The 27,854-nt window shown below is 42.8% G+C and overlaps 2 protein-coding genes and 1 long non-coding RNA gene across 6 annotated transcripts in view; 1 reads left to right on the forward strand and 2 right to left on the reverse strand.

Moving 5' to 3' along the window:
* Window positions 1-5,904, reverse strand: part of LYRM2 (LYR motif containing 2) — a 30,431-nt gene extending 24,527 nt beyond the window's left edge. For 2 of the 3 annotated variants that reach the window (XR_011521967.1, XR_011521968.1), the window contains exons 1-2: window positions 5,808-5,904; window positions 5,004-5,144 (exon numbers count right to left, since the gene is read on the reverse strand). Coding sequence is in view for 1 of the 3 variants with exons in the window: in XM_008538000.2 (XP_008536222.1) it covers window positions 3,772-3,852; window positions 5,004-5,144; window positions 5,808-5,852 (267 nt within the window). In the remaining 2 variants the exon portion in view is untranslated. Of the gene's footprint in view, window positions 1-425; window positions 3,853-5,003; window positions 5,145-5,807 lie in introns of those variants that run through there. The other variant, XM_008538000.2, reaches the window with a different exon arrangement.
* On the forward strand, window positions 5,649-18,961 carry LOC103562854 (uncharacterized). The gene is made up of 3 exons (XR_011521969.1): window positions 5,649-5,833; window positions 8,812-8,872; window positions 18,825-18,961. It is a non-coding gene; the product is annotated as an uncharacterized lncRNA (long non-coding RNA).
* Window positions 9,166-27,854, reverse strand: part of MDN1 (midasin AAA ATPase 1) — a 160,312-nt gene continuing 141,623 nt past the window's right edge. For both annotated transcript variants that reach the window (XM_008538002.2, XM_008538001.2), the window contains exons 87-102: window positions 27,483-27,635; window positions 26,822-26,969; window positions 24,289-24,611; window positions 23,846-24,013; window positions 22,653-22,754; window positions 21,411-21,612; window positions 20,073-20,243; window positions 18,303-18,466; window positions 17,521-17,610; window positions 16,407-16,522; window positions 15,562-15,736; window positions 14,178-14,251; window positions 13,960-14,074; window positions 13,026-13,089; window positions 11,733-11,875; window positions 9,166-10,685 (exon numbers count right to left, since the gene is read on the reverse strand). In XM_008538002.2, coding sequence (XP_008536224.2) covers window positions 10,497-10,685; window positions 11,733-11,875; window positions 13,026-13,089; window positions 13,960-14,074; window positions 14,178-14,251; window positions 15,562-15,736; window positions 16,407-16,522; window positions 17,521-17,610; window positions 18,303-18,466; window positions 20,073-20,243; window positions 21,411-21,612; window positions 22,653-22,754; window positions 23,846-24,013; window positions 24,289-24,611; window positions 26,822-26,969; window positions 27,483-27,635 — 2,397 coding nt within the window. In that variant the 3' untranslated portion in view covers window positions 9,166-10,496. The remainder of the gene's footprint in view (window positions 10,686-11,732; window positions 11,876-13,025; window positions 13,090-13,959; window positions 14,075-14,177; window positions 14,252-15,561; window positions 15,737-16,406; window positions 16,523-17,520; window positions 17,611-18,302; window positions 18,467-20,072; window positions 20,244-21,410; window positions 21,613-22,652; window positions 22,755-23,845; window positions 24,014-24,288; window positions 24,612-26,821; window positions 26,970-27,482; window positions 27,636-27,854) is intronic.

The following is a 27,854-nucleotide window of genomic DNA, read 5'->3' on the forward strand; positions in this document are numbered from 1 at the left end:
ATGCCTACCACAGCATGGCTTGCCAAGCGGTGCCATGTCCACACCCTGGATCCGAACCAGTGAAACCCGGGCCACCAAAGTGGAATGCGTGCACTTAACCACTGCACCACCTGGCTGGTCCCTAGTAAGCTTTTTTTAACTTTTTTTTTTTTAACATTGGCACTTGAGCTAACATCTGTTGCCAATCTTCTTTTTTTCCCTTCTTCTTCTCCCCAAAGCTCCCCAGTACATAGTTGTATATTCTAGTTGTAAGCGCCTCTGGTTGTGACATGTGAGATACCACCTCAGCATGGCCTGACGAGCAGTGCCATGTCTGCGCCCAGGATTCGAACCAGTGAAACCCTGGGCCGAGAAGCAGAGTGCATGAACTTAACCACTCGGTGACAGGGCCGGCCCCTGCTAGTAAGCTTTTGTATTAAAAATACTTTTTAATAAAACAAGACTGATTTATTGTAGTTCAAATATATAAACTGAACATTCCAACATCTTAAACTTTAGGAACAAAGCTTGAATATTCAAACGAGAGTATAGGATCGTTTACAGGGAACACACAGAAGGGTAATTTGTTGTCTAGTCCAGAATACTCATAAAGACGATGAGTAAAATGTTTCACCAGGAGTTCTATCCTGGCCTCCATCTTAATGACCGTGGTTCCATGTGTGAGAAGAACTGCTAAGTAAATCTCAAGCTAAACAGCCTTGGCCTGTATTCTGAAGGGCTCCTCAAAGCAGTGACTTGTGATAAGTGAACAAGTAAACCGTTCTCTAGAGATGAAGGGAAAAGCTTGCCTGTTAGAATAATGTTAACCTCTGGAAGATGAAAGTTCAATTTTCAGGGTTTTACCCACTTTAAAAAACAGAATAACAAAAACAAACCCCAAGTTAGGTTTTCCTGGAGTCTGGTTTTTGCATCTCAAACCAAACTGACCTTGCAAATTAAAACCGCAAATGGTCTTATGCTTTCCACGTACATCACTGCTAGGAAGAACGTCACCAAGTCACTGACTTCCACACCTCATAAAAGGATGACTTTTAGCTTCAAGATTTTCGATTTAATGGAGACGGCCTATACTTGAATATGTATGTCAATCATGCTACACAAAAGTATTCTGTGTTTAGAAACTTCACAAATGCTGCTTCTGTTTATCAGATGGCTTTGCATCAGGTTGACTAATGTACATCTATATAAAAATCAGGAAATTGGCTCATGCAAGCATTTTGAATTAGTATATTACCCTGTGGAAGAGTATTCGGAATTATTTTGTCCTGTGGGCTCTGAGGCTGTGGGGTGGGGGTGGACCCTGGCGATGCAGATCATTGACACACGCCACCATCAGCTTACGCCTCTCCTCTGGCACCCAGTCCAGTACTACCTCCCATTTATCATTCTGCAAATTTTTCCCTACATCTTTCAGGTGCTGCTCAGATTCTTGGTAGCTTTTTAGATCCGTTCCGTAAATAGACAAGAGGCCTTCTGTCTGTAGGACGGCCAGCCCCAGCCTCTTCCACAGGCTGTCACTTTCACTAAATTAACAGCGTCATACATCTGGTCTCTTGCAAATGTGTCCTGAAGTCAACTTCTGTCTCCGATGTATTCTTCAAACTCTTTGTTTTTTCCTGTCCCTGGAGGAGAACCTAATGCACTGAAGATCATCCCTATTGATGTACTTTACTTCTTTCTATGTGGATGTTAAGGTAATTGCATTAGTTTTATCCAGAAGTTGCCTCTTCTTTTTGGTAAGTGCTTCAATGTGGTCATTACGCTTCTCTTTCTCCTTTCTTTCCAACAGATCTACATTCCCCATGGTGATGTTTTCGGAGAGTCCTGAGTATCAGATCCTGATACACCTGAAGAACATACTTCAACAATGAGGGGTAATGCAGAAGGATTTTTCAAGAAAGTTCCAGGGTATCTCCTGAGGACAGTATGCCTCCAATCCTACATCTCATACAGTTTTTTTAAAAATTTTTTTATTGATTATGATAGCTTACAACCTTGTGAAATTACAGTTGTACATTATTATTAGTCATGTTGTAGGTACACCGCTTCACCCTTAGTGCTCTCCCCCCACCCCCCCCCCCTTCCCCTGGTAACCACCGATCAGTTCTCTTTGTCTCTATGTTAACTACCACCTATGAGTGCAGTCATACAGAGTTCGTCTTTCTCTGTCTGGCTTATTTCACTCAACATAATACCCTCAAGGTCTATCCATGTTGTCGTGAATGGGACGACTTTGTCCCTTTTTATGGCTGAGTAGTATTCCATTGTATATATATACACCATATCTTCTTTATCCAATCATCAGTTGCTGGGCACTTAGGTTGGTTCCATGACTTGGCTATTGTGAATAATGCTGTGATGAACATAGGGGTGCATGGGACTTTTGCAGTTGCTGATTTCAGGTTCTTAGGATAGATACCCAGTAGTGGGATGGCTGGGTCATAAGGTATTTCTATTTTTAACTTTTTGAGAAATCTCCATACTGTTTTCCATAGTGGCTGCACCAGTTTGCATTCCCAACAGTGTATGAGGGTTCCTTTTTCTCCACAGCCTCTCCAACATTTGTCACTCTTGGTTTTGGATATTTTTGCCATTCTAACAGGTGTAAGGTGATATCTTAGTGTAGTTTTGATTTGCATTTCCCTGATGATTAGTGATGATGAGCATCTTTTCATGTGTCTATTGGCCATCTGTACATATCTCATACAGTTTTTAAAAATAGCTTTATTGGCTTACACAATGTTATATGTCAAAAACAACTAAGAAGAAACCCAGCTTTATTGAGATATAATTCACATGCTGTACATGTAAAATGTACGATTCCGTGGATGTTAGTATAGTCACAGAGTTGTGCAACCAACACCACAATCTAACTTTAGAATATTTTCATCACTCAGAAAAGAAACCCCATATCCATTAGCAATTAGTCTCCATGCCATCCACAATCCTACACAACCACTGATCTTTCTGCCTATTTTAGACATTTCATGTAAACGGAATCATACAATATATGATCTTTTGTGACTGGTTTCAAGGTTCACCCATGTGTAGCATGTATTAGTATTTCGTTACTTTTCATTAATACTTTATTGTATGGATATACCACATTTAATTTAACCATTATCAGACAATGGGCAGCTGGATTGTTTCTACTTTTTGGCTATTATGCATAATGCTGCTGTGAACATTCGTGTACAAGTTTTTTACAGACATGCTTGCAGCTCTCGTGGTTATAAACCTAGGGCCAGAATTGCTGAATCATATGGTAACTATGTTTAACCTTTTGAACAACTGACAGTCTGTTTTCTAAGATGGCTGCACCATTTTATATTCCCACCGGCAGTGTATGAGGGTTCCAGTTTCTCTGTCTCTTCCCCAACATTTGTTATTATCTCTCTTTTTAAAGGCAGCCATTCTCGTGACGAGAAGCAGTATCTCATGGTGGTTTTCATTTCCATGTCCCTGATGGTAATGGTGTTGAGCATCTGTTTACGTGTTAATTGACCATTTGTTGTACTGGTTTTCGCTTCTTAAAAGAACTGCTGAAACATCCAGAAACGTCTTCAAAAATACGGGGTGTGGTTTTCAGTGCTAAGCAGTTGTTCTGGTGCTCATTTCTTCGCTCTCTCTGACACGCCATGCTCCACGTCCTGATACTGTGCCAAGTACTGTACATACAAACAGTCTGACTTGGCTTTGGGCTGCCCTTGGTTGAGCTCTAGTTCAACAAAACACATGGAGGCTTTGAAAATCTGTCAAATAATGCTATAGTTAAGATTTGGCTAAGGCAAGTGTTTTTTCTAACTCCTTGAGCTGCATATTGCCTTGAGTAATCATCATCCGGATTGCGTCCTGTAGGAGAAAGTGAACTCTGGTCACTGTTTTACCTGGTTAAACGAGGTACAGCTCTATCATTTTATTTGTTAGGCAAGAACCAATACAGGTTCCCCCTGCTTTGCCCCCTGAAATTTCTCTTTGTGCCACCTCACTTTTACGAAAGACCTACATTAGTACCTGTTTTCACTAACTGAAAGAAATCTAAAGAGGATTTCAGCTTTTATGAAAAAGGCGAAAAGCAAAAACAGCGGTCAGCACTTGTTTTGCAGTGAGCCATTCCAGAGGCTCAGCACTCAAGCCCACTGTGTATTGCAAGCCTGTCACATCAGCCACAGCAGACCTTTGACACCGAGGCAGGCAGAAGAAGGTGTAGACGTTAGTGACCTGCCTGCCCTGATGGATTCAGATGATGATGAGATGTTAATAAATGACCCTGTTCCTCTCTCTCCTACACCCAGTCTCTGACCACTCCGCCTGACACCCCATCATCATCACCACCACCTCTCAGCCTCCCAGTGTCCTGGCTGTCTTCCAAATTCTGGTAAGTGAAACCACGCTGTGCCTACATTATTTCTATTTTATATAGGCTGTGTATTTATCATATCATTCCTGCTTTTACTATATGTTAGTGTTATTTTAGGTTTTCTGTGTTATTTGGTATGATTTGATGGATTTTTTTGGGTCTAGGAATGCTCAAAAGTTTTTCCTATGTAAATTAATGGTAATTTGCTTCTTCGCTTTATGCCATTTCGGCTTATGAAGAGTTTCATAGGAACCCTCTGCTTTCACATAGCCGGGGAAACCAGTACTGAGAATTGGAACTGCCACATATTAGGAAAGCCACAAGCTGACAGATAGGGGTACGCAACGTCTGGCATGCTTTCGTACACCCCCAGCATAGAACTTCCCGAACCATCATGATGTAATATTTATAATCTTCTCCTGTGTGTGTGTCTATGTGTGGTTTAACAGAAGACTCACCTGATGCTACCTAGAGGGCAGAAACAGCAAAGACTGTAAAACGTAAAACATCACGAGTGGAAAATCGGTAACTTAAGAGCAATGATGGAGATATACCATCTCAGTGACATTTATATTCCAAGAGGTCTACCAAACTTTCTAAAAAATTCATCAATCAGTACAAAAGGGCCAGGACCTGTCCTCACCTCTTCGGTGGCACTTTTGTTTCTTTTGAATTCTTCCCTTGCCCAGTCCTTCAAGTACTGGCGATCAGAATCATTCGGCACCTGCCGAATTGCTTGCAGAATCCTTCTGTAGAGCAGGAGAACTTGCTGCCTTCTCATGAACTGCGCACGGGGAGAAATGGCAGTTGTAACTGCACAGCTCACTGCCCGAGGGCTCTGCTTCAGCAAACCACACTGTCAACAGATGACTTCCCTTGGGTCCTCAGTTTTGAAAAGGGCAAAAAACTCCACTTTTTTTTTTAAGCAAAGGGCAAGAAGTTTATCTGGGCTGTTTGCTTACACCCTTGTCAAACCTAAGAAGCCTGAAAATCAGCTGACTAGCGGGCAGAAAAGGGCCACCGGCTCCTAGAAGCCGTAACCACGGGAAGGCGCTTTCTCTAAAGGACCGCGGTTAAAATCCTTCGGTAGTCGCATTCGTTCCTTGCCGTCGCTCAGTACCCAGCCAGAGCGGTCTCCACCGTGGCGCTGGGGCCGCTGCGGCATCAGGGATTTGAGAGATCCAGAGCCCGCCCGCCGCACAAACCCACGCCTGCACGGCAGCCGCCGCCCCCTAGGCCGCGCCCCCCGTCAGCCCCTGCGGCGGGAAGCCCCGCCCCCCGCCCGAGCCAATCACAAAGGGAGTGCGCGCAGGGGAGGGCTCTGTCTCCCCTGTGCCTGGCCCGGTCACGGCGAGACCGACTCCGTAGACTGGGTGGAGGGACAGGTGGACAATTCAGTTTAAACCCCGAGAAGCTGCCCTAGAAGGCCGGCGGGAACAGCTGGTACCTGCTTTAGCGTCAGCGTCGCTGGGGGTAAGCGGGAAGTCGCCATGTCCTGCACACGGCGCGGCCTCTATAGGGCCCCAGTGCGCAGGAGCGGAAGTGGGCGGTAACCAGGGGGCGGGGCGAGCTCGGTTTCCTGGGAGACGGCCTGAGGAGTTCTGGCCCGGGGAGCTAGGCAGCCAGTCGGAACTGAAGCCCAAGGGCTGGGATGCAGGTGTGACCTCCCCGGCTTAGCGGTTTCCCGTGTCTCAGCCTGTTTTCCTATCTGTGAAACGGGATACCAGTTCTTGCGGCATGGGCGGTTGTGATGATCAAATAGCAGTGGTAAGGCAGCACAATTCTGGCTCCTGGTCTCATTAATTGGAAGTTTCATTAAATAAAGTTTTTTGGGGGTGAGAGCAAAGTTAGTATATTCCTTATAAGCTTTTTTAATGTGTACAGTTAAAAATACTAAAAACTTAAATGTTAGTTTCTTTTAAAGTTTACGTCCTGCTCTGTCTTTTTTTCCTCATGTTCATCTTCTTTTCTGTCGCAAGCATTTTCCCAGCATGGTGGTCTTCATGATTGTCATTAGTTACAAGGTTTTAAATAGCTGCCTCATTGCGGTTTTAGGAATTTTGTATCTAATACAAAATACTAATAGAACAAGGAACTGAACATCCCCACGCCTTAAGCGTTTATTGCCTCGTAATTGTTTTACCCTCCCCAACCACACACCACATGCCCTTGGGTTCTGTGACTGTAAGTGGGGTTAGTGTATCTTTGCTGTATTACTTTTCCAAATAGGATTGTCCCGAATTAAAATACAGCCAAAAATGGTCCTTCAATTTCCTGTTTACTGAACATTTACTTGATTGCCCCCTTGTTGGAGCCCTTGCTGTTCCGTTTTCCTGCATGTGTCCTGGCTCCCTACTCTCTCGCGGCCTGTTTTCTCATCTGTGAAGTGAGATGACAGCATCTGCCTCAGTTGCTGCTGCTGGGTGTAATGCACTGAGAACAGGACCTGGCACATCTAAGCGTTCTAACCATGAGCTGTTTTGGAACATTACCAGGCCTTGTACAAGTGATACTAACCCCATGACTTCCTTCGAGTTTTGTCTACTAATTAGCAATAGCAATTCATTTCTGATCTTTTTGTTAAATAGTAAAGTTAAATATCCCTTACCACTTATTTATTTTGTGAATTGTCATGACTTTGGTCCACTTATGATGATCAAAGCTTTTATTCTCATTTTATATGGGCTGTTTGCTTGCTTACTTTTTCCCATAAGAATAGCTTTAAGTCCTGCACATCAGGCATATTTTTCTTTTTCTTTTGAGGCTTTTCATTTTCTTCCCTTCAGAGCTTTGGAATTTTTTTAAAAACTTTTTTATTGTTAATTTTTAAAATATTTACTCCATCTAGAATTTACTTTGGTATATGGCATGTTGTGGATGTAAGTTCTTTTCCAGCTGCTAATTTCAACGTCATTTATTAAATAATTCATTACTCTTCCTGGGCTTTCTGATGCCCATATGGTAAATTCTTTTAGGGTCTGAATAATCTGTTCAGAATTATTTCATCTGGGACTAGTATCATGTTTTTAATTTTGCCGTCTGTCATGTTTTATTATCTGGCAGAACTGTTCCCCTGTGCTTTCTTGTAAGAATCTTCTATTAATGCTCTGTATCATTTCCCTCCAAATCATCTTAGGGTCTTTATTAAAATTTTGATGGTGTTTAATTTATAAATTAATATGTGTGAACAGATTTTTACACTATTTCTTCTTCCCATCCAGAAACAGTCACTCACTCTAGACACTGGTAATACCGTCATGAGTCATATATACTCCGTGTCCCCAGACTCACACTTTGGGCAGGAAGACATCTAAGTCTAACATGTATTACAGATGATGTCCAGGGTTATATCGTGGGAGCGCCTTCTTCCTGGAGGGCGTATCTGAAGTAGCTGCTTGTCAGAAAAGCAAAGTAGATGAGAGAATTCCAGACAAAGTACGAATGGAACGCTGGCACATTCCACGACCTCTGTGCTTTGCTGTGACCTGATCAAATAGTGTGGCAGGGATGCTGGGAGAGAAGGGACCGGAGTCAGGTCATGCTAAGAAGCATGAATAACACCGTCTTGACTACAGGGACATCTGAAGGAGTTTTAGAAAGATGTCCTTGGATATTCTGAGTAGGATGAAGTGAAGCCAGCAAAATGATGTGTCTGGGATCCTGCAGAAGTCGTCCGGGCTACAGAGTAAAGAGCTGCAGTGCAGCCAGAGGACAGCAGAGGGGAAGACAGGATGAGGTGAAAGTTCAGAAGTGAGGCCAGACAAGACTGCGGTTTAGCTGGAGACAGAGAGGAAAGTAAGGCAGAGACAAAGGTTGAGATCCGAGTGAGAGAGCAAGCATATCCTCAGTAACTTCCTCTCAGTGACTCAGGTGTGTCGTGCTGCTTTTCTTGTTTTTAAAGATTGGCATCTGAGCTAACATGTGTTGCCAATCTTTTTTTTCCTCTTTCTTGTCCCCAAATCCCCCAGTACATAGTTGTATATTTTTAGTTGTGGGTCCTTCTAGTTGTGGCCTGTGGGATGCCACCTCAGCATGGCTTGATGAGCGGTGTCATGTCCGTGTCCAGGGTCCGAACCAGCAAAACCCTGGGCCGCCAAAGGGGAGCGTGCGAATTTAACCACTCGGCCACAGGGCCGGCCCCCTGTGTTATGCTTCTTGCCTCAGGTCATGGTCCACCTGACCCCCCACCCCATCAGTTCCTGGTAGGTCTCCTGTAACTGGTCCCATGCTTCCCAACCCTTTTCCCATCCTAGCACAAGCTGAGACTGGCACTCTTGGGTACCTGCTTACTGGTATTGCTAGTGTCCCAGACCCTATGAACTGTCCTAGGGCCAAGGGAATCACCATCTTGGCACTCTGGTTAGGAAGCTCCAGTTTAGATGGTCCTGTCAATTAAAGGTCGATATGATAGACTGCATCACTGTTCTCATGTTGGTGTCTTTCCCTACCAGACCCAACGCTGCTGGAAGATTTAACTGCCTGCTCTCCATACAGCGTTTTGGCCAATGAAATGTGAGTGGAACAGACATGTCATTTTGGAGCAAAATCTTTATGAGCCATTGTTTGTTTCTACCGACTTGCTTGTTTTTCTCTGCCAATAGGCCAGTATGTTGCAGCTCACCCTCCATGGACATGAACACAGTGAGAAATAAACCCTCACTGTAGTAAGCCACTTGAATCTTGGGGCCGTTGGCATAGTATGCACTAGTGACGGCTGGCTGATCCAGCACATAAGATCACCCTCCTAGCACACCTTTTACATTCCTCTGTTGCATTCCATCAAGAATGGTCAAAAATTACATCAATGGTGGGAAATTTTTTTTAATAGTTCTTAGAATATAAGCTGCATAGCTTTTTAGAATAAAAAAGGATGACGTGACAGAACCTCAGGTACATGCTTTAGGACACTTGGTTAAGTAACAAGCAGTCTGTGTCTTTGATGACCACCTCAAAAGGGTGGCAAACTTCACAGTGTAACTTGATAACAGATGTGGAGACAGACAATTACATCATGGCCTGTGGTCTACAAAAGAACATTCTGACAGAACTTAAAGAGAACACAGCACACGGTTTCAAGTATTCAAGCACTGCTTTCTGGGAAAGTAAAAACTACCTAAAAACCATTGATGTATTTTGACTGGACGAAAAATAAAACAGATGTAGCTACTTAGTTCTTTTGGACACAGCATTTCTTTCCCAGAGTAAGACTGGCTCAGTCCAGCTTGAAAGCAGTGTGAAGAATGATTCTTCCTCTTAACTGTTAAGAAAAAAAATGAACTAAAGAAATAAATTACTACAATAACAAGGACTGTGGCACTGAGAGAATGAAATAAACAGGGGAAATCATCTTTCCATCATTGCATAGTCTCCCGAAGCAGCAAATGTGAAGAAGGACACTGAAAGCCACTTCATTTTTATACAGCACAAGGATCACTGTTCTCATTACCTGGGCTCCCCCAATGTCTGGTGTCAGGTTGCTTTGTGAGAACACACACACCACAAGCTTCCTGCCCTTGAAGAGAATGTGGTTCCTTTCACATGAAGCACATTAAGAAAACACACACTCAGACATTTTAGAAAACGGCAGCTGTCTCAGGCACTTGACAGCTTTTGCATACACACTGGGGGCTTGGCAAGGCAGAGCCTTAGAGCAGGTTCAAAGGGCAGCTCCCTTTACTCCTTTGTCCACAGAACTGGCGTGCGCCTGGCAGCCTCTCCTCGAGGCAGGCGTCCAGGGTCCCTGTGAGGGGAAGCAGGCGGCGTGGCCCCAAGGGGGAGGTGTGGCCTCTTCCCAGGGCTGGGCTTTCAAGACAGGGTGGACGGGCAGCTCTCACCCAGGGATGAGACCATTCACCCGCTGCTCCTTCGCTGCCCCAGGTTTGCTACAAGAACTGCAGCCCAGGCAAAGCAGGAGCCTGAGAGCTTTCTCCAGGCTCTGAAATCATATTGTAAAATAAAATATACATTGCAATAAAATTTCTTGTAGCTGATTTTTATAAATCAGATCTAAGATAAAAGGATATATTTCAGAGCTGCAAGTTCAGAAACAGTTGTCCAAAAGAGAGCACCTGGGCAGGAAGCATGACATCCTGACTGTGGTTTAAAGTCTCTCGCTTTGGACTGTGTTCTTTCTGTTCTATGGGTGGTCAGAGGCCGTCACCAACTCAAACCACTGCCTGAGGGCATCGCTGAGCGTCTCAGGAAGCGCATTCACATCGCGAAGAATTATATAGAATGGGAATGGGAACTCTTCCATGTAGGATCGGATTTCCGGCATCTCTCCAGGTCCTTTAAATATTGGTACTTTAATGTCCAAGATAGAATCCTGTTAACAGAAGACATTTTGTAACAGAAAGTAAAACTAAATCAGTGTCCTTGGCTCACTCTTCCATGATCTCTCTCTTTTTTTGGTGAGGAAGATTGGCACTGAGCTAAGATCTGTGCCAGTCTTCCTCTATCTTTGTATGTGGGACACTGCCACAGCATGGCTTGATAAGCAGTGTGTACGTCCGTGCCTGGGATCCAAACCTGTGAACCCTGAGCCACTGAAGTAGAGCGGGCGAACTTAACCATATACCACTGGGCTAGTCCCTCATGCTGATTTCTTTTGCTGACAATTTTTAGGTCTCCTGTGTCTTAATTCCTGCATATAAAACTACCTTTTATTAGTAAGTAAAAGAGAATTTTCAGAAGTCTCCTTAAGGAAGAGGCAGTTCTCTGAGCACCCCTTCCAGGAGAATGGACACAGAAAGGGCTAGACAGGAAAACCTGATTTCCCCACAATACTGTCTCCCATTCTCTACTTGCAGTAATTCACATTAAATCTTCAACTGGCTATCCAGGCCTTAGTGTCACCTGTGGAGACAGTGCTTCCCCTGCCAAGAACTGCCCGGTGAGCATCTTTCCCTTAGCGACAGACACTTCCTGCTCTGAGGAGGGCACTGTGGAGATACAACTGGAAAGGGCTGGTCTATGTTTCCAGGTGGACAAGGCCCGTGTCACGGCCACAGGACCTGCACTGACACTGTGCAGAGGGAAGCAATGACCCCCCAGTGTGAGAGCTGGCAGAAGAGTGGTTAAGAGATGATCTCTGCAGTCAGTCTGAGTCCTGGCCTTCGCGCTCACTACCAACAACCTCTCTGGGTTTCTGTCCTTCACCGTGAAGTGAGAATAGCGATCCCTACCTCACTCGATTACCGCAAGGTTAAATGTGGAAATACTTAGGGAGTGCCTAGAACACTGTCTGGACTGAAAACCGTGAATGTTCAGAGGTCTGGGTATGATGGTGTGAGCCAGGCCATATTTCAGATAGAAAAGGCTGAAGGTAATCCCTACTTTATCCCCAGAAAAGTGGCTTTTAGTAGTCGCTCACCCGTGAACTGGGATTGTCCAACACAACAAAAATGACAAAGATGTTAGCATTCCGGGCAGCCTGGACTGCTGCTAGGACTCTGTCTTTGCCCTCGAGGAAAAGGCCACGTCCATCAGAGACCACCAGGAGGAGCTGTGCAGTTTCTGCAGTAGAACATACAACAAGAGAGGAAGGAAGGAACAACAAAAATCCATTTTTAACAACAACTCGAAACTATATAAGACAAATTACTTCAGGCTTTCTAAACCAAACATCTCTGAAAGTGATGAATTCAAGGCACAAGCAAAAGTGGTCTCTAGTCAGATCTGATTTCCGATGCCCGAGTCAGAGACAAGGCTGCACGAAGACATACGTAGCTTCCTTCTGTCAGTAAAATAATTTCCCTCCAGTGCTCCAGGGAATGTCACATCTAGATCAACTGCGTTGTAGAGCAACATAGGAGAATTAAAACATGCTGATGGCTACAAAGTATAAAAACGGCAGCACCGAGTAGGCCTTTAGAAGGAAGAGCCCAAGTCAGAAACCTGGGACTGTCTTCCAAATGTCAGTCATCGTCTAGCTCCTTCAGATTTCTGCCAATTGCTTATACCTAATTTCTGGGTTTCTTTCTTGAAATTGACTCATTTAAGCAAAAACTAAAAGAGAAGAGACCATTAAAATAAAGTGAATAAAAAATCTTTAAATTTTAGCTATCAAACGTTTCTAGTGAAAGACTGCAGTGCTTGAGGGCGGGCCGTCTCTGTCAAGCAAGATTAGCAGCGTTGAGAGGTGCGAGTGACTTGCTTCAAACAGGAAGTTTCTCCATGACACAATCAGGATTGAGAGACTTTGGAAAGAGCTAGAAAAGAAGTACTGTGTTTCAAGCCCCAAATCAGTCCTGGTTGTATTAGCTGGTTTCTGAATTACGTTGTCCTCTGCTTTCCTCTGTCATTGAAATATTACAGAATGTTCTTTATACTTAATTCCACACACTTTGCTCCTTTCTTTCACAACTCTGAACTCAATCTATCAAGTATCTACTAGTTAATTACAAACTAGTTCATTAGTGTCTAATTCCTCCATTGATTTATAAAGCCTCAGGAGTATGGGTTCACTAAAAATTTTTGAATGAATTTATAAATGGTTGATTAAAAAATTCCATAAATGCTCAATAGCTCTCCATCTCCTGTCTGTCTTTTCCTGTATAGCACACACTATAAAATGTGGTCATGGGAACAGTGAGATGAAACAAGCAGCTTGCGAGTGTAGAGAAGAGAAAAGCGTTTTGTTGATAAAGATGAGAATGCAGCTCACCTGGAGTGATGTTGTGTGAGAGTTGCTGAGCGGCTGCAAACATGTTTGCTGCAGACTCTAGAAACTAAACCAGAACCAGAGCGAGACAATTAGAAAACTATTTATTAACCTCCATTCTCATTGCCATCGAGGCTGAAATTACTTCTGACATTTGAGTGATAAGATAACCATCTCAGATCTGTAGGCAATCAAAGCCTCCCTTCCAGACACCTGTAGGTGAAGGACCACGGATCCTCGCACTGCGTGGCGTTTACCCTAGAGTGCTGGCATTCTCAAGACAGACAAGACATGTGTCTCTGGCATACACACCACTAGCATTCTGCAAGACACCCCAAAGGAAAAGAAGTACTTCCCCTAGGGGATAAGAAGTCAGTAACTCCCTCAAATGAACCAAGCAGCCATCTTTCAAGATAAGAAAATAATTGAGCAAAAAAAGAAAGCAAAAAACCACAAAATGTCCAGTGCAACATAAAGAGGCTAAATTAGCGCAGGAATCAAGCGGACAGGAATTATTATCCCATGCTGTGTTTTGAACTTATGTCATCATGAGCAAGTCATTGGCTTTATTTTACATCATTTCTTCTCTAGGCAAAAGGGGGGAGAGAAATTGCCCTTGACCCACCTGATAAGGGTACTGGAGATGGCTTGTTTTTGCAAAATGTTCCAAACCTCTCAGAAAAATAGGGAGCCAGAAAATCAATGATGTAAAGTTAAATGATCTTTGAGGAACTAAGAAAAAGAGGTCATACCCTATTTACTAAGGGATGCCAAGGAAGTTTCTACTCCAGTGGCACACAGGCTGAGGTTTAGGACTATTCTATATTGTAAATTTTACCTGTCCTAATACAATATTGGAGAGGAGGGAGTTTTAAAAATTCTCTCTCCTACACCACCTTAATAACTGTGCAGAAGATACCTGATGTCATCAGCATACCTGAGCAATCTTGGTTTTCTTTTGTTGAAATTTGCAGAGCCGCAGAATCTGGGACCCCGAGTAATCGCCGAACTGTTCATGGAAGGGGTGTAATAGCTTTACAGACTCTCCAAAACTTGGGGGAGAAAAACCAAATACAGTGGGAGTTATTTTTTGTTGTGTGATCAAAATAACAAAGGGAGGTTGGTTTTCACAGTGGGATTAAAAGGCACCCATACCTGCACACCGCGATCCGACCCACTTCCAGGAGGGTTAGAGCATTTCCAATCACAGCCAAAGATTCAAACGCGAGCTGTGAAATAGAAAGTTAAGGGTTGAAGGAATCAGAATACCCTCTAGACCAGTGCCTCTCAACCTTTTTTATACCAAGATTCCCGCAGAACAGGCTATTTTTGTACGGCACACAAAGAACATCATCAGTATGACTGTTCACAACCACTCAGAGGCTGTGGGCCTTAGGTCTTGGCTCAAACCGCTAATCCTGAAACCTAGAATCCATTACACTGGCGGGAAAGGCCTGCTCTAGACAGCACCTAACCAAGGTCATCTTGAGAAATTCGGTCCATAAATTTTTAAACATTTTCTTTCTCTTTTTTTTTTGACTAGATAAAAAGTAATCTCTTATGGGTACAAGATTTTTAAAAACCAATTCGAATCTATGCATAAATGACAACATAGATAGTTTTAGAAGTTAAATTCAACTAAAAAGATGATGAAACTTGTAGCAACTAACATCTATTAAACACATACCCAGTGCTGGCCATGAAAGTGAGTGCTCAACATATATTATTTCATTCAAGTTTTGCAACAACTCTGCATATGAGGTAAGTACTGTTACAATCCTCAATTTCAGAAGATGAAACTGACACTTAAGAAGTAAATAAATTGGGGGGATTTAGGGAGAAAAAAGCAGTAAAAAAAAAAAAAGAAGATGGGCAAGAGTTGTTAGCTCAGGTGCCAATCTTTAAAAAAAAAGTAGTAGTAGTAGTAGTAAATAAATTGCCAAAGTCATGTGGTAGTAAGTGGGGAGCTGGGATCGGAACCCAGCACATGTGTAGACTTTAGGTTGCTCACTGGCTTGCGCTGGGTAATAGCATCACTGCAAAAAACAACACACAGCCTCAGGGTCCACAATGGGGGCATCACAAGCAGTTCTATTCAGGCTCATAAGCCTTATTAATACTGAGAGAACACTAATTCTAGATAATTTCAGACAAAGAAAAATCAAAGATATTCAGATATTATGTTGTGCATGGTCTTAAAGAATGGTTTAATAAATAGTACATTGCATTTCTGTGGCAAATAAACATTGTTGGAGCTACTTAACCTGCAGCTAGACAACAGCATAGCAAGTCTAAGAAGCAAAATAATTTAAAAGACTGGCAACAGTAAGAGACCAAAATAGCTGAGAAATCCTGAAATTGCCCTTTTGAACTCTTTAAATTTTAGGTCTTCTCAAATATGGTATCACATTCTGAGAACAGAGAGATTGGTATTTCACAGTACTTTTTGCCAGATCATATTTAAAACATTTACGTGGCCTGTGGGACATGGTTTGGTGTTAATTTCTCATCAGACGACCACTACACTTCTCTTCCTTACCTGTTTGGTGTGGTTGTCGACCATGCTGGAAGAGTCATCAATAGCCAAACAAATCTGATAATGGCGTTTACTGGGCTTGGTCCTTCGAAGCCAAATCTTGTCTTTCCGAAACTGACTAGCAATGTATGGGATGACCTTCCGCATGTTCAGCCGCTTTCCAGTTCGATAGTCTCCTCTATTAAATTTACCCAAATGGGCAAAGATTAGTTGAAAACTGCTCATCCCTTTTTTATAAAGGAGACTATTTTTAAAGGATAAAATCACATTAATAATAGCTTATAACCAACAATACCAAATAAGCAGTAATCTGCCACAATAAGGTGTTACTGTTAATTAAGGGCCAGGATCATCTTGACCTGCAGCCGGAAAAAGTGGGTATGTATGTGGCAATAATAATTAGGTCCTTCCAGAAAAGCTAAGACACATTTTAAAAATTAGAAAAAAATGTTTGCACAGAATATTAACTTTTGGAGTCTCTTCTGTTCTAAAACTATGATTTTGGACAGATCTTTGAAAAGATCTAGCTAACGCAGCAAGTGAGTAACCCAACACAATAAGGTGAGCAACACAGACACCCAAAGGCACAGCCAATTTTCCCATCAGATATTAATGAATCAAAAAATCTGCACTCACACCAAACTTAACAGAAACTGCATACTTATTGATAACTTAGTTATCAGAGACAACAACATGAAAAAGGATAAGGAACACCATAGTGGTGCCTGTGGAGCAGAAATGGCCATCTAGGAGCCAGCACCATAATTGGTTAGGTGCTGAGCTCAACAGAAAAGGCGACACTGCCATCTTTTTAGGGCACTGTGTGCGCGTCCATGGAGAAGACTTACTTCAACTTGGCTGCCTGGGTAGGCTCTAAGATAAGGCGAAGCTGTTCACACAACTGTTGTGAAAGAGGCGCAGTTAAGACCAGGTAACTCTGCCACATCTCAGCTGCAGCCCTCTCCTGTGACAACAACATGTAAGTTACCCTTAGGATGTCAGAGACAACCAAAGTCATTACAGCTGGATGAAGGCATGAAACCAAGTAGTAGAAATGACTCGCGTGAACTTTCTCAACAGATGCTCTTTAAAGCTTCTCTCAGCAAGCTGCCATCTAATTCACTTGATCAAAAATGTCCCCTTTCCATCAAAACCACAACTCATAGTTCCAAGTGAGAAAGAGTGAAACAAGACAGTAAAATCTTGGAATTCATGACCAAATCAATGCCGTATTCACATTGGCTAAAAGACTATAGCCTGTACCCTTCACGTGGGGAGGGAGCTGTCAGTGAGTAATCTTGGTGCCACTTGGATCCAGCCACCTAATAATGGGCCCTCAGGGTCATGTTTCAAAAGCAAAAGTGACAAGTGAGTGCACATCTCTCAAGTAACACCCTCAAGAGTGTTCTTATTTCCTGGACACAAACTCCATGATTTTTCCGCCAACTACAGCAGAGCACTCCATACACATATGTGGTGGGAATGATGATGATAGATGTAAAATTTAAAAAAAAATATATATATATATATGTGTGTGTATATATATATATATATATATATATATAGAAAATTCAGGATGCAAAGTCATTAAAAATGAAACTTCTGGTTAATTTTTGCTGCCACGTTAAGTCAGCCAGCAAAATTCTAGGTGGCCTATTCTGAGGATGACACGGTATAGACTTTTGCCCCATTCCTCAACAACTGTCATCCATTACAGAGCGAGCAACAGAAGTTAAAGAAACTAAACACATCAGTTTCTCTCTGCTTTAATTAAGCTACAGATCTAGTGGCAAAGTAGGCAGACAGCAATGGATACATTTAGTCCTCAGGACTGTGATTGTTGTATTCTCCATATACTCAGTTCCTTTTACAAAGGCATTTAGAGCTAAGAATGTATTAAGTTTGCTGTTATCTTAAAAAAAACAAGAGTCAAGATATTTTACGGAAAGACTCAAGACTTACGTCTTCAGGGTGTCCGGATTCATGTGGCTGCCACGTTTCCAGCTGTCTTTCCAGCTCCTGTCTTAGCTCGCTGACATCTTTTAAAAGGGGCTAAGAAGAAAAAGCCACAGATGAGAGGCAGCCCAGGTTGGAATTGCCAAATCATTATCACTGGCTGCCTTCTTCCCTGAGTATGAACTGCAAGTACATACCCCTGAGATGCAAACCTTCAGCAAATTTAATGGCACAATAAAGACAATCATTCTTCAGCTTCCCGTTTTGTAGAGACAAGATGGGTAAAGGAAATTTTAACATTTATAAATCCATCCCAGCAAAACAAAAATAAAACACCCATGAGGATATCAATAATGAAATTTTTTTTGATTAATCTAGGCTGCCATTAAATGATTAGGGAAACAACTCAGTTAATCAGCTCTTCCTCAATGCAGACATTAAACCAAATATGGTGGCATTAACCACCATAAACTATTACATGTCCTACAGGCTCCTCACACAAACATTGTGGATGTTGAGAGGAGCAGCTGTGAGAGTCAGAGGCCTGAGGACCAGACCCATCATCACACCAGGTCAGGACACTGTGACCCTGGGATCAACAGCTGGAACAGTGTTACCTGCTTAGAGAACACCTGTCATACCGGCAGTATTCCTTAAAACTTTGTTTAAGGATACTATACCCCAAAACAACCAATTGCTCCATCAAGTTCTAAAGACAAAAATTTAAAAGCAATTTATAATTACATTTTATCAACGTATTAAAGCAGTAATTTCTGAACATTTAGTACCTGGAAAATCGTGTCCACGAGGAACTGAGGGGCTGTATGAATGGTGGAATCGCGGCTTCTCTCTGGTTTCTCATTCTCCGTCTCCTTGTGGGATCTGTCTGTCCTGGGGTCTTGGCCTTCCTCTGTTTTAACAGTTTGGGTCTCCATCTCCATCTCATCAAAGCCTATTTCATACAAGGACATAGTTTTACTTACCATAATACTAACATAAAGACAGCCTTCTCGGTTGCCTGTTGATCCTAAGAAGTACTCAGACTTCACTCATTCATTCCCCAGCACATTTCCACAAACGGGTTCCACTTGTTCTTTCTCTCTGAGACAGTCACTGCCAATTCCTGCTCCCCTCAGTCTCCCTCCTCACTCTACTGTTGACGGCGGCGGTCCCAGGGAGGGGGCAGTAGGGGAGACTCTAGTTTACCCTGACAAGCCTTGGAGAACCGTGTGATTCTTTAAACTATATGCCTGTAGGACTTTGATAAAAATAAAAACTAAAGTAAATTAAATCACAGTTCCATTTTATAGATGAGGAAACTGACGCAAAGAAAAGATGACTACTTTGCCTCAACCTGTGAAGTGAGTACTCTGGATTTGAATCTGGATCTGAATCTGGGAAAATCTAATCACAGGGCTGTGCCTTCCTCACAGTCATGTAACGGCTGCACAGTCAAGAGTTCGAACACCCCTGAGAGTACAGGAAGGAAGCAGAAGAAAAACCTTTTGAATTTGCCAAGTTCTTTCGAATTTGCAAGTATTCCACTGCTGATGAAGTTTTTGTTTTTGTTTTTTGAGGAAGACTGGCCCTGAGCTAACATCTGTGCCCATCTTCGTGTACATTATATGTGGGACGCCTGCCACAGCATGGCTTGATAAGCAGTGCCATGTCCGCACCCGGGATCCGAACCAATGAACCTTTGGCTGCAGAAGTGGAACATGCGAACTTAACCACTGTGCCACCAGGCCAGCCCCATGAAGTTATTTTTTAATGTGTTAAATACATGTCTTTTATATTTATATATATATATAAACTGCCTAGTAGTAGCACTTGGTCAACTATGAAATGGAACTATATAGAAGTTTTATTACTTTCTCACATGCATTTACCCATTCTGTTATTTACATGTTTTACGCTATTTTTGTTTATTTTCATACAATGAAAACATTTCTCTAATAATCAAGAATGTCTTCTTGTCACAACTGGAATAAATGTACTATTCTGTTTTCTTCCACATATTTAAAAAAGACTGATGGGATTTTGTCTGAAACTCAAGTTTCAGAAGTCTCCTTGCGGGACCGGCCTCATGGTAGAGTGGTTAAGCTCGCACTCCACTTTGGTGGCCTCAGGTTTGCCAGTTTGGATCCTGACCACAGACCTAGCACCACTCTTTAAGCCATGCTGTGGCAGCATCCCACACAGAAAAACTAGAAGGACCTACAACTACAATATACAACTACGTACTGGGGGGCTTTAGGGAGAAGAAAAAGAAGAAGAAGAAAGAAAAAAAGATGATTGGCAACAGACGTTAGCTAAGGGCCAATCTTTAAAAATAAAAAAAAGTGCTATGTCTTTAAAAGAAACAAAAATGAAGTCTTGAGGGATAGTGTCCTGTAACACCACTCCTCAATCCTTCATTGTGAAATTATTACAGGCAAATGGATATTTCAGCCATGGGTTAGGACGTGGAAGAACAGATCACACCAGACTACAGTATAAGAGAAGAGACTTCTCTAAGTCAGAGAGCTTAGCCGGGACTGGTTCTCGGTAGGACTCACTGGGGCTTGCCATGGTCCCCGACTTGAACTCCTCTGGCTTCAGCTGCTCCGGGTCTACTGCTGTGAGCTCCTCTTGCTCTTCCATGTCCATGAAGGCATCCTCTATCTCCTCCTCTTCCTGGTCCTTGCTGGAGTCTTTTGCAGACTGTTGCTGCTCCTTGGTGGCCACATCTGCCAACAAGCACACACACATAGAAAGCCTAGATCTTTAGATAACAAGGTAATCACGTGTGGGTGTGGTTTCTGTCAGTTCTAGCTTCCAAGATTCTGCTACTGCTGGTTCTGCCACTGACCAGCTGTGTGGCTTGAACATAGTGCTTGGCTTGTCTGTGCCCGAGATGTCCTACTGACCTGCTGGTGTAACTGCCTATTCTCTACCCCCAACAGAAACTACAAACACACAGTGTAACTATTCATGTGACCACAGAAGTAGGATATTTAGCTGGGTTTTTACTGCTATGACAGACACTGAACCGGAATAAACAGACTGGACACCTGACTCAGAGCAGCTAATGGAATTATCTCCCATTACTACGTTATGGGTGGAGAAACTATAGTGATTAGGAGTATAACATGGGGCATGGGAAGCCCAGCATCATGATCTTGGACAAATTCTTAAACTTCTTTGGCCTCAGTGTGCTCAACTTTAAAATGGAGAAATCCCAGCTCCTAAGATTACTGGAGGAATTCCATGATCATGCAGCAGAGGCTCAGAACAGTGTCTGGCATAAATACAGGGTAGCTATTATTATTACTGCTTTATTTTTCTAAAAAGTAGGGGCAGGGAGAGAAAAAGGTAATCCATGGCAGGGCAATCATTTTTATACTGTCTTCACAGATATTATCAACACTAGTTTACCTATTAGGAATAAAATACTAAAAACTCACCAAGAGAACTAGAAGGGGAGACTGACTACTCCCTTCTTATGCTGAGATTTTTTTTTCCTCTTTTCGCTTATGGGGAAAACATCTATTTCAAGTTCACAACTCCTGCAGCTGCGAGGAGCAACCTCAAAGTGATGGTGAAGAAACGTCCAGTATTAAGAAACCCTGAGATCAGGGTTAGGTTTGGATGTGGATAACCGTTATCAAGGATATTTAAACAGCTTACACTAGACCCAGAAACCCCAAGCATTTGCACTTGGCTATGGACACCTTTATACCAAAACAAAATTGTATTTCTGCACAGTTCTTATTAGAGAGAGAATACTTTTTAAAAAGCCATTTCCCCTCCCTCCTAAGATGAATTTGCAATAACAACTGGCGGGCAGACAGTCATACAGCATAAGCTCTCATAGAGTGCCTGTGAGCAAAGGAGAAGGCTTCCGTGCTCCGTACCATAAGTCTGGGCATCATAAGGGTCGTTGCCTTGTTTAATGTGCTCAAATGCATCTGCGTCCTCCACCTGGGCCTGGGGCTGGTATGGCCCCTGCTCGGTGTGGCTGTCTGTATCCACAGTCCTCAGGCGCTTATGCACATGCTCATTGTGATCACCCATTGAGCGTTCATTGTCAGCCTGTCCAGGTTTCCTCTTAAAACTCTGGGGGAAATATGAGGAAATTCATTAGAGCCTTGTCTGTACTGGCAAAAAGACGAAAAATAACCATAATGTCCATCCATAGGGGCGAGTTAAGTAAATGAGAGAAAGCCATACAAGAATGGAATTCAATGTAGCTGTTAAAAAGAATGGGCAGATCTCTATACACACATACAGAACCACCTCTATGATATACTCTTATATCTGAAATAAAGGCAAGGAAGCAAAGAAACACTCTCACGCACATCCATCCATCCATCCATCCATCCATAAGTATGTTACATATGCAGAAAATATCTCTGAAAGATGACAAAACTGGGAGTACCAATTTGCTCTGGGCATGGTCCCTTGCGGGGCTTGAAGACAGGAATAGGACGGAAACTTTTTAGGGGATTGGTTTTTGTTTTTTTTCCCCAAACGCCCCCGTACACAGTTGTATATCTTAGTTGCATGTCCTTCGAGTTGTGGGATGTGGGATGCCGCCTCAACATGGCCTGACGAGCGGTGCCATGTCCGCACCCAGGATCCGAACCCTGGGCCGCCGCAGTGGAGCACACGAACTTAACCACTCGGCCCCTAGGGGATTGGTTTTTATATACTAATTTTGTATTATGTACATGAATTACTCTCCAATAAAAGAAACTACTTTTAAAATGCAGGAGTATGGACAGTGAAAATAATAACACCAGTTGGTGCTGGGCAGCAGCACCCAACACCTGGCTCTTAGGTTCCAAAACAGGAACAGGATATGTGTGTGTGCATGTGCGTGCACATGTATGCACACCAGGAACAGGGTGTGTGTGTGAGTGTGTGGTGTGCATGCGTGCACCCTCCACCTACCCACTCACGCATCCACCCACACGGAAGAAGCCCCAGGTTCCACTGGGACAGCCCCACAGTCCTGGTTGCTCAGCCCAAGGCTGCCATCACATTTGGTGGGGCAGCAAAGGCTGAGAATGTGGCTTTTTTATTTAGCCACTATGTTCAGAGCATCTTTTTTACATGCAGCCTTCACCTAAGTTTAGTTGAAGAGCAACAGAGACCTGTGTGTTTTTCCGGGTCTGTTTCTGGGAAGCCAGCCGGGCAATGAAGTTGGACTCATGGCCTTCTGCCTGGTTTGCGTCTGCAGCTCCACTCCCGTGTTCCTATGAAATCCAAGCCATAAAAGAATGAGGGAGGGTGGAGCAAGCTATCCAAGCACCTAGTTATTGTGCTGCGTTGCACACAACTTCTCTCACCATTACTCTTATCTCAGTCAGACCTGCCTGCCTGCCTGCTCTGGAACTCATCCATGACTTAAGGCCTGGCCTGTGAGCAGAAACAGGAGCCTTGAGACCCAGATCTGTTACCCTCCTGGGTGACTTCGCTGTGCAAGGCTGATCAGCTGCTTGTTTACAAGAGTGTAAGGCTTACTCTGAAGACAGGACAGAACTTGATTACAAACCAGGCTTCATCATCAACCAGCTGTGTACCTTTGAGATTGTCATTTAGCTTTACATAGGCTTATTTAACTCAAATGTAAAATGGAGAAAATAAGAACAATAATATCAGCCATCTTATAGGGCCACTCTGAGGACTTGCTGAAGTATGAAAATGCTAAGCACATAGCAGGTACTCAATGAATGGGGTGAAGGGACTATGAGAAATATAAACAGTTGTTATCACTGGTGAGAAAACTGGGGCTCAAACAGACTATAGGAGTTGTCCAGTCACCACTATGGGCAGCAGGTCCTCTGACTTTGCGTGCTCTTTACACAGCATGCCAGCAGCTCAAACTGTGGCCATACACAGAACACATCACCCCAGGTCAAGAAATAAAGATGTGCGCTTTGCTTTTTAAATTAAAACATTTAGAAGCCTGGTGAACAGCAAAGCAAAGGGAAGCACTATGAGAGGCATATTACTGCCTGAAGTCTAAATTCAACCTTTCCTTCCTTGGGAGCTTTCTAAAAAATAACATGAACCTGATTCTCCCATGGAGAACTATAGTCTAATAACTTTTTCTCACTAAGCACATCACTAAAATAGTGTGTGTAGCAAATATTCGGAGGTTTGTTCTGGGAGGCATATGAAAATAGGTATACGATCATTTCTCAAAGAATGGGAGATGATCTTCCAGATGTCAACAACGAAAAACAGCACACATAAACCAGCTACTACTAAATACAATGTGGTTTCAGACAGGGAGAAGAGGCCCTCCTAGACGCAGCTGGCAGAGGCTGCGAGGGCTCATTACCTCGTTGCCCTGCTCCTTCTCCGGCGCGGCCCCAGCCAGCTCCACAGCCTGCGCACTCTGCACACTCTCCAGCCCAGTCTGCCCACAGGAGGCATGCTCCTTCCTCTCCGTAGCCTCTGGTACCTGCTCCTCTGCATCAGAGTTCTCCCCTTCTTCTTTTTCCTGCTCCTGCAGGGAAATCAAACACCATACTAAGTGCTTGGGGGGAAGGACTTGAGCCGGGGTGGGGGGCTCTAGAGCAAGCAGGCGCTCACTCCTCACCAAGGGGAGTCTGCAGGAAGGGGATCAGCCAAAGAGGGTCTTACACAGAAACTTAAATCTGTTTGGCAGTACCACCCGGCAATGGAGAAGTTTCCTCAAAGAGATTCTAACGGGAATAAGGTAATTTCTCCTCCTCATTATTATTACTTCTAAAATAAGCCAAGCCAGACACCCCACAATACCTGGGGCTGGAGACCTCGGTCCACAGAGACACCATTCTCTGCACTTTCCTCACTGGCTTCCTTGTCCTTGTCCTCCAAGGACTGCTGCTCTTCCTCTGAGTTTTCTTCGGGATGTTCAGCAGTATCTTTGTCTTGGTCATTAGCTCCTGTGTCCATCTCTTCCTCCCCCTCGTCACTGTCATCTTCACTGGGGCCTTCCTCAGGCTCATGTTGACCCTGACCTTCATTCTGGTCAGCCTCAGTCTCCTCATTTATTTCCTCAGCTTCATGACCTCCTTCTTCAGTATCCACTGGTTTTTCTTTAATTTCCAAAGGATTCTCTTCTGGAAGAAGGAACACAGAATTTTAAAAAATCAACAATGTGATTTCTTAACATAGGATGAAGTTATGCAAGTGTTTTCTTTTATTATGACTCTCAAACCAGGAGTTGGCAAACTATGGCCCATGGGCCAAATCTGGCCGACACGTTTCTGTGTAGAAAATTTTATTGGAACACAGCCACATCAATTTGCTTACCTATGTGTTTACCCCATCCATTCTGCGTAGCCCGTGGCTGCTTTCACACTACAACAGCAGAACTCAGTATTTGCAACCTCTATTGCAGCTTATGGCCTGCAAAGCCTGATATATTTATTATCTGACCCTTTACAAAAAAAGTCTGCCTACCCCTGCTTTAAGCCATACCTATACATTGCATGCAACTGTTTAGATGGTGCATTTCATTAAAAAGTTCTAATCCACTAAAAAGTCCTAAAAGCCACTGCGACAGTAGGAATGTTTTACACCAAAGACAGCAAATGACAGTCTAATTTTCAGTTATCATTGGGAATAATTGGTGGACATCATTCTTTATCATCACAGAAAATACAACATACATTTGAAAAGAAACAATCCTATTTGAAAAAGTTTGTTTATTAAAAGAGCTTTTCTATACAGTTATACGTCTCTTAATGACAAAGATATGTTCTGAAAAATGTGTTGTCAGGTGATTCTGTCATTGTGTGAACACCACAGAGTGTACTTACACAAACCTAGATGGTATAGCCTACCACACACCTAGGCTGTATGGTACTAATCTCATGGGACCACCGTTACATATGCAGTCTGTCACTAACTGAAACATCGTTATGCAACACATGACTGTACTTTGGACACTTCAGAAATCAGTTACTTTGTTAGCAAATAATTCTTTAATAGTTTATATGCACAATATCTTAAAGTCAGTCTGGATGTTTTTCTAGAGCAAATAGAAACTGTCAGTTTCTACACTGTCAGTGAATTTTAATTTTCTTACCTTTATGTTTGCTTGGTTACTGAATTTAACAGTGAAGTCAGATTGCAAAATTATAAGGTAATGACATGGCCTCAGAAGCAACAACTTACACTACGTTTAAAAGCAAACTAGAGATTCAGAGTGAAGAATGTTCCAAGCATGAGGAAAGCCCATATCAAACTCTTAATCAAACGGTTCTGGTTAATAAGTTCACAGATTTATTTAAACATGGAAAATGCACTTTAAAACTATGAGAGCCATATACTCATCTCCTAGATTTAAGAGATGTTAACATCCTGACATACTGTATCAAACTTCTGTCACTTGTTTTTTAAAAAAAATAAATGGTTCTGGATACAACTATCTAGATTCTGGATGCCTTTGCCATTCATGCTTCCTCAGAGTTCACCATAACCTCAAGTTATATTATTCCTATCTCTGTTTTCATACATTTGATGTATCCATAAATAATATATAGTATGTTTCTTATATTAAATTTGTATATAAGTAATACCTCTTATTCTTTTCTAACTTGCTATTTTTGTTCCAGTATGATGTGTTTAAAAAACACTTTTTTTAAAAATAGCTTTTCCAAATACGTAACTGATTCATTATGAAGCAGAGCGTGGCTGGCTTACATTTGTCTGTCTGGTTACCCACCACGATGGGGGGGCCCTCTATTATAGGAGCACCTCCTACCCAACACTTCCAATACCAGACGGCACTTCCTAGACAAGTCAGTTGGGTTGAACAATGGGTGACAGAAGCCCTAGATTACTGTCATGTGCCATGTGATTTCTCTCGGGATTATTCAATTCCATTCTGCATTTTAATGTCTTCCTATTTTAGACTAAACGCACAACATAAGCACAACAATCAATAACTGAAACAATCATTTCCCTAAGAAAGCTGTGACTGGGCTCCAGGGGCCAGGCCTGGGTACACCCAGACCGCACATCAACCCAAGAGATGGGCACATGGTGACGGCTGTGGGGAGATGGGGCTGTGTGTGATGAAGCACCACCCAGGCCCAGCAGCCCTGAACACAGGATAGGAGATGACAGTGCTAACTGAGACCTGCTGGCTTACAAGCTTTAGGTCTAATGAGACAACAAACACTACAAAGGAAAAGCAAACCATTTTCTCAAACTGGAATTGAGCTGACCAGACATGACTTATGACCTGACCGTGACACTAAACTCGGTTACTGCTCATTTTCAAGGAGTTCCAACTGGTCTCTTTAGGTTTCAAAAGACATACCTTCCCCTTCTTCGTGGTCTGTGTCCTCATCACTGTTCTTGTTTTCGCTGTCTAGGTTTAAGTCATCTGGAAGGTCCAAGGCCTCAGGTTCTGGCAGCATTTCCTGATTGCCATGATAAGGGTCCACCTCATTCTCATCATATTCTCTCTTGGGACAATGGAGAGAAAAAAAATAGAAATAAAAATTTTTTCTTTAAAGTAGCATTCACATATAATTAGTTCTAAGTAGTGATGCTGAGAGAATACAATGTCTCGTCCCTGAAGTTACCAGCACACGTAAGAGTTTTACTAGCATTTTTAGAATTTTCATGATGGAACTTCAAACTTCACTTTCTGTGCAGGTTCTCCTCTGATAAGAGGTACTTTATTACTTAATCTCAAGAAGAAACTGAAGTTTATGAGGAGAAATATAGAAAGGGACCACAGGTTTTAGCTTCCAAACTACAGCATGAGCCCAAATAGCACGAAGACTACCTCACTGGTAACCAATAGTTAGACATTTTATGTCCTGATAAGAGGCTCCATTGCACATTCTTTTACGAGGAAATGGGAAAAACATTGATGAATAGGGAAAAAATGTCTTGAAACACCCCAAGAGCTGTGCAGTGCAGCAGCCCTGGCCTTGATTCAGGAGAGTGGATCAGTTTCAAATCCATATTACCTCATCTATTTGTTCATTAATTTTGTCTTGGCCTTGTCCATCATCAGCAGCTTCTGCTTCTTCCTTTTCTTCCTTCTTATCTTGCTGTTTTTTATCTCTGTTTGACTTCCCAGCATCCAAGTTGTCATCTTTAGCAACAAGTTCACAATCTTCCTAAATGTCAGAGGAAGAGAAAAAGACAAAATCATTACTCTCAATCTAACAAGCTGCTTTCATAGGTTGACTCTACCTAAAGTAGCTCTCAGACATGTTTAATTTCTGCCCATTGGGCCTATCTCACGGAAATATCCAGCTGACAGGGCGTCATCCATGACCTGGAGAAAACAGTGTGGCTCTGCCCAGAAAAGCAGCAGTAATAGCAGGTGTGTGAAC

This window comes from Equus przewalskii, chromosome 9, assembly GCF_037783145.1.
Source record: "Equus przewalskii isolate Varuska chromosome 9, EquPr2, whole genome shotgun sequence".
Taxonomy (NCBI): Eukaryota; Metazoa; Chordata; class Mammalia; order Perissodactyla; family Equidae; genus Equus; species Equus przewalskii.